The sequence below is a fragment of the Plecotus auritus genome, assembly GCF_963455305.1.
Source record: "Plecotus auritus genome assembly, chromosome: 6".
Classification (NCBI taxonomy): domain Eukaryota; kingdom Metazoa; phylum Chordata; class Mammalia; order Chiroptera; family Vespertilionidae; genus Plecotus; species Plecotus auritus.
Window position 1 is genome coordinate 86,861,383 of NC_137773.1, and position 6,471 is coordinate 86,867,853.

Below are 6,471 nucleotides of genomic sequence, written 5' to 3' on the forward strand. Positions count from 1 at the left end.
TTATGGAGCTCTGACTGTGTACCAGGCACCATACTAAATGGCTTCTTCTAAGCCTGATCTGGTTTCATCTTTACAACAAACCTAGGAGGCAAGGACTGCTGTGATCTCCCATTTTGCAGAAGAGAAAACTGAGGCACTGAGGGGTGATAGGACTTGCTCAAAGACACACAGCCAGGAAGTGGTGGAGTGAAATTGGAACCCAGGATTATCAGGTTGCAAAGCCTGTTTCCTTCACCCCTATACCAGACAACAATGACAATAACAATAATAATTTATTCACCTCTGGGTCCCAGCCCTCATCCTAGGGTCCTTGTAAATAAGATTTCCCTCCAATCACAACAAAGTATATGTTCATTTGCACAGACCATCTATGCGTATCATCACTTCCTCTTCCCGCACACTCTTCCCATGCCCCCAGTCACTCCGAGCTTCCACAATGCCGAGAGTATGCCACTCTGTACCGATGCCTGCAATAAGGGTGCTGGGCGGAAGGTAGTCTTCACATCCTCAGGAGTCGTGGATTGGAGGGCAAGGCAGACTCAGGCATGCGGTCTCTGCTTCTCCCAAGCTTCCTGCATGGAGCTGAGCCAGCTGGGTTCAGGGTTCTTATCCATAAAGTGACGTCTGTGAGTCATTCCATCGATTCCTCTGTCTCTACAAGCCACTCTTGCCTTACGACGAGGTTGACCAAGATGCAGCATTTGCCATTTATTCCAAGACCAGCGGTCAGGGGCCCAGGGTTACAGACAACATCTGGTCCTCACCCAGGATGTGTTCGTCTTGGCTGAGAGGAACCTCAGGCTGTGTGTGTGTGTGTGTGTGTGTGTGTGTGTGTGTGTGTGTGTGATCATGATGCTGTGTGTGTGTGTGATGAGTCTGACTGTGATGTGGCATGTGGAAGTCTGATGTGATTGATGATCATGTGTGTGACTGTACGGCCTGTGTGGGTGTCTGGGGTTGTGTTGATAACTTGTGTTGTGTCACACGTGGTTATCAGGCAATGTCTCCAGCCTCTAGGGGTGGCTGGATTTTTGGCCCCTTGTGGTGCCTGCTGACTCCCCAAGTGCTGAGTTCTGGGGTCCCTGGGATACTTCCAAGGTCTCCACTTGCTGAATTGTCTGTCTCCTGAGGCACCTCTCCAGTCAGACCCCCTGTCAATCGGACACTACTCTGTTCTTCACACCATGAAAGCCCCGAAGTAGGACCGTGTACCATCCCGAAGCCGGATCAGGCGCTCCTCCAGCACCCGGACGACCACCTCCTCCCCTGCGTCCAGGTGCACCACGCCGCCCAGGAAGCTGCTGTCCCACCAGATGCGGGAGCCGGTCCCTTGCTCACAGGGTGACTGCCTGCTGACCAGCAGCTCCAGCTCCTTGGGATAGCGAGGTGTGCGCTTGTAGAGGCCGTGGGTGATGGGCAGGCCTCTGGCCAGCCCCTGCGGGCAGCCCACACCCCCTAGCTGCACCTTGGAGTAGATGTAATAGTAGCCAGCTTGGACAACCACCAGGGCACCCTCTTGGTAGCGGAGGTTCCTCAAGAAGGCCAGGCCCAGCTTCGACTCCCATAGCAGTGGGCCCCCGCTGCTGGTCAAGCTGAAGTTGGCCCCTGGGGAGGGAGACGAAGGGAACTGCTCAGCACATGCCCCAAACTTGCTGTGTGAACTTAGGCCAGTCCCCGCCCTTCTCTGAGCCTCCGCCTCTGTGCTAGGCTGTTTGAGAACTTTCTGTGTATGAATTCACTTCATCCTCTCTGGCAGGCTGGGAAACCGAGGCATAGAGAAGTGAAGTCACTTGCTTCTTATACACATTAACTCATCTTGTTGCCCTCTGATAGGCAGGAAAACTGAGGTATGGAGCAATTACGTGACTTGAGAAAAGCACCAAAACGGTAGTGGTTGCCTTGGCAAGTGTTTCTCAGTGGTTAGAGCATCCACCCCAAGCACTGAAGGGTCATGGGTTCGATTCCCAGTCAAGGGCAGGTTGGGCCCCAGACCTGGTTGGTCTGGGCTCATGCAGGAGGCAACCAATTGATCTCTCTCTCTCTCTCCCTTCTGTCCTCCTTCTCCCCCTTCCTCCTTTCCTTGCACTCTCTCTAAAAATCAATGGGAAAAAATATCCTCTGGTGAGGATTACAAAAATAAATAAATAAATAAATAAATAAATAAATAAATAAAACACCACACACAGAAACCTTGTAGTGGCCTGGCCAGCGTAGCTCAGTGGTTGAGCATCGACCTATGAACCAGGAGGTCATGGTTTGCTTCCCAGTCAGGGCACATGCCTGGGTTGCGGGCTCGATCCCCAGTATGGGTGTGCAGGAGGCAGCCAATCAATGATGTTTCTATCTCTCTCTCCCTCTCCCTTCCTCTCTGAAATCAGTAAAAAAAATATAAAAAAAAACACCACAACAAAACACACGCACACACACACACACACACACACACAAACACAAGAGAAAACACCTTGTACTGGCAGAATTGGGGAATGGAGGCAGAACCCACCCTGGCCTAGCAGCCTTAAAACCTCTGTGTGTCTCAGTTTCTGTCTCAATAAAATGGAGTTGTGGAGAGTACCTGCTTAGGAGTTAACGAATTAATATGTATAAAGTGTATTATGGTGCATGACGTGTAATGAGCCCTGTTTACAGGTTTACTCAATGAATAAAATTAGAAATACATGGACCCAGGCAGTGCCTGTACTCTGGGCAACTCTGTGAATAAATATTGAGTGAATGAATGAATGAATGAATGAATACTCTGACATGTTGTGTGTCTGTCTGGTCTCCCCAGGACACCCTGACCCTCACCCCTTGCTAGGACTCGGGGTCCCCCTCACCTGTCAGATGTGCTGCCGGGTTGGCCTTGTGGGACCTTGGCTCTGGAGAGAGAGAGTCAGAGGTCAGAGGTGAAGGCAGGTAAGGGCCAGTCTCCCAGAGGTCATCAAGTCCACTTACTGGTGTCAACCCCACCCTTTCCGGAGTGACCCAAACTTCTGCTTCTCAGGGTTGGGGGAGGGGCACCTGTGGGACTTTCTGTCCCTTGTGCAAATCCCCTTGGGCAATGGGGGTGGGGACAGCGTGGGAACCATCCGATGCCCCTCCCCGGGGACCAGCACCCTGACTCACCTGGCATCAGCTGCTCCCAGGATCCTGCATCTCTCTCCTGAAAATGCAGAGGAGCCAAGAGTAAGGACCTGTGGGGCCCCTCCCCTGGCATCACTCAGACTCACATGCAGATCATGGGTCCAGCATCACCCTCAGATACTAGTACACACCCAGGGCCACATGCACACACCCCACAGGAACCTCATCACCACATGGTACCTCAGTTTTCCTCTCTGTAAATGGACATATGAAGAGTGCCTGCCAAGGATTCAATGAATTCGTATGTGTAAAGTGTATCACAGCCCCTGGCACGCAGTAAGCACTCTACAAGTGTTTATTCAATAAATAATGTTCAAGATACATAGACATGTGGACATAAATGCCAACCTGTGGATATGGGCACGTGACATTGGACACTTAGGTGTCACTGACAAGACACTCATGGATGCAGACACATGGATGCCTGGTTTATGGACCCAGGTGGGTCTGTGACACACAGAGACCCCAAAACAAAGACAATATCAACCCATGGGCTGTGGACCGGCAGGTGCATGGACATGTGGATGTGTGTGTGTACACAGGACAGCAGCACAGTCCACATGAACATGTGGCCACCAGATCCAGACACAAAGAGAAATGACCTGGAGACACAGGACACAAGGTCTTAACCACATGGGCATGACATAGGACACACAGACCTACAGGCATGGCCAGCAGACAGACAGTCACATCCACGCACGGCCAACTGGAAACTGATGCAGAGAGATTCTCAGCGATCTGGACAACTGGATTAGCGGCAATCCCAATAATAGTGATCAGGAATGGCTAATAAATAATATGCAAGTCATGTTGATTCCAGGGGCTACAGACAGCAAAACTGTTTTATAAACATTAAACTTGCTAAGAGACTAGATCTGAATTATTCCCAAACTAAGAGAAATGATAATGAAGTGACACCATACAGATGCTAGCTAACACCACAATAGCAATCATATTGTAATATAAACGTATCAAATCAATATGTTGTACACTTTAAACTTCCACAATGTGGTATATCAGTTATATCTTAATTTTATCTTTTAAAATATGTATTTATTGATTGTAGAGAGAGAGGAAGGGAGAGGGAGAGAGAGAGAAACATCGATCCACTGCAGCACGGGGATCGAGCCTGAAACCTGGGCATGTGCCCCTGACTGGGAATTGAACCAGCGACCTTTTGGTGCACGGGACAATGTTCAACCAAATGAGGCACACTGACCAGGGCAGTTATAGCTTACTTTTTTAAGAAAAGGAAGAATGGTTTCCATTGGTTGAACACTTGCTATATGCCAGCCACCAGCACGTATTTTATTCCCTCTGAGGTAGACACTCTTATTTTCATGCCCATTTCACAGATAAAGAAATTGAGGTTCAGGGAGATGAATGAACTTCCTTGGGCTGCTCTGAGTCTGTCCCCCACCCTGCACACCCATGCACAGAGAGATACACAGGGACATAGGAGACCTGCCTACCTCTGGCCCCTAGCCCCCACTCACCGGCAATGAGGTGACTATTTGTCCCAGGCGCCAGTGCAGGTGCAGCAGAAACCAGCCCTGTAGGGCCAGCCCGGCCATGAGCAGCAGCAGCAGGAGGACCAGACTCAGCCTGGCAGCACTGCAGGCCTGTCTCCGGGGCTTGCGCTCCAGCTTCCTGAACGGGATGTCCGTCTGTCCATCCACCACGAACACTGAGGGCCGCACCACTGTCTCCTCCATGCCTGTGTGGATGAGGCCCCAGATGCCCAGGCTAGGCTTGCACTGCTGGGTCCTGCGGACTGGGAGGAAAACCACAATTGCCCAATGCTCCTGGGCTTCGCACGCTACAGACAGGCACCCGTGGGTCCTGGGGCTGCCTTTAGAGCTGTGGTTCAGCCCCTCCTCTTTCCCCCTTGCCCTCCTCTCCTTCCTGTCACCCCACCCCCGCTGGCCCCATCTCACTCTCACTCATGCAGTCGCTCATACTTTCCAGAGGCAGCTGAAGATGTGACTCAGGTGGGGATCAGAGAACAGAGGTCCCAGCTTTCCCTTCTGGCTGCTTCATTCACTTGGTTGCCAAATATTAACTGAGCATCTCCTATGTGCCACTGTTCCAGGTGTCGGGCACCACCATGAACAAGACAGACAAAAGTCCCTGGTCCTACAGAGCTCCTATTATAGTCTTGTGAGAAAGACAGTGAGCCCAATAAATAAGAGAATAATATATAGTATTTTAGACCTTGATAAGAGACATGGAAAATACAAGAGTGGTTTTTGTGTGTGCACACGTAGATGGGTGTGTATATGCTTGAGTGTACATGCATATTGTGTGTGAGTGTGTGCATGTATGTGTATGCTATGTATATATGTACATGCATGAGTGCGGATGGAGGTGTGTGCAAGTGGAAGCACACATGTGTGTGCGTGTTCACACATGTGGGTGTTTGCATGTGTGTACATATGTGTGTGCAGGTGTGGTGTCTGCATGCGTGTATTTATGTGTGCGTTTTAAGTTTTAATTGGAATGCAAAGTCATGGGGTGGAACCACTGTCCATACAGTTAAATAAGCTCGTGGCCTGGGAGTCATTCTGGACCCTCCCTTTATCTTGTCCCCAAATCCCACCTTTCAGGGAGCCCTGACAATGCAACCTCCAACCAGGTCTCAGATTCAGCCACCTGTTTCCATCCCCACGGCTCCTGATACCAGCTAGAGAACGATGAGACCTCAGATCTTGTCTTCTTGAAGGAAAGATTTTGGCCAAGAGGCAAATATGGCAAAGCAAGCAAGCATTTATTGACTGCAGCAAAAGCATACTCAGGACAGTGAAACGTGGACGAGCTTAGCATGGGGGATGCATGCCTGTGAGGGACGGAGAGGAGGAGGCGAAGGCCCGGACCTGTTGCCCAGAAGGAGAGTGCACACTGGGTCCTTTGTATTGAGGGTATTTCTCTTTCTCTTGCAGGGAAATTTAAGGCAGGAGGGTCTTAGGGGAGGGTTAGCAGAATAGTCATCAGTTTTCCAGGTGTGCTCTTCCAGGGGCGTGCTCTCCACTGACGGTGCAGCTGGTCCCAAAGCAGCCACAGCGTCACTTGTCTGGTTGTGCTGCTTTTCTGGGCCTGGAGCTGAAACACAACTGAGTCCTAGATATTATCTTTTTTTTTTTAAAAAAATATTTTTTATTGATTTTTTACAGAAAGGAAGGGAGAGGGATAGAGAGTCAGAAACATCGATGAGAGAGAAACATCAATCAGCTGCCTCCTGCACTCCCCCCACTGGGGATGTGCCCGCAACCAAGGCACATGCCCTTGACTGGAATCGAACCTGGGACCTTTCAGGCCACAGGCCGATGCTCT

General features: G+C 50.4%; 1 protein-coding gene across 2 annotated transcripts; it reads right to left on the reverse strand.

Moving 5' to 3' along the window:
• Positions 1 to 254: 254 nt before the first annotated feature.
• TNFSF14 (TNF superfamily member 14) lies at positions 255 to 4,858 on the reverse strand (the record flags this gene model as incomplete). Of its 2 annotated transcripts, none has more annotated exons than XM_080673399.1 (4): positions 255 to 1,605; positions 2,835 to 2,876; positions 3,124 to 3,160; positions 4,638 to 4,858. In XM_080673399.1, 4 exons carry the CDS (start codon positions 4,854 to 4,856, stop codon positions 1,178 to 1,180), a joined length of 726 nt encoding a protein of 241 aa, XP_080529525.1. The 2 variants fall into 2 exon arrangements, with proteins under 2 accessions (XP_080529525.1, XP_080529526.1); XM_080673400.1 differs by having other exon boundaries at positions 1,178 to 1,605; positions 4,746 to 4,856.
• Between the last annotated feature and the right edge of the window lie 1,613 nt (positions 4,859 to 6,471).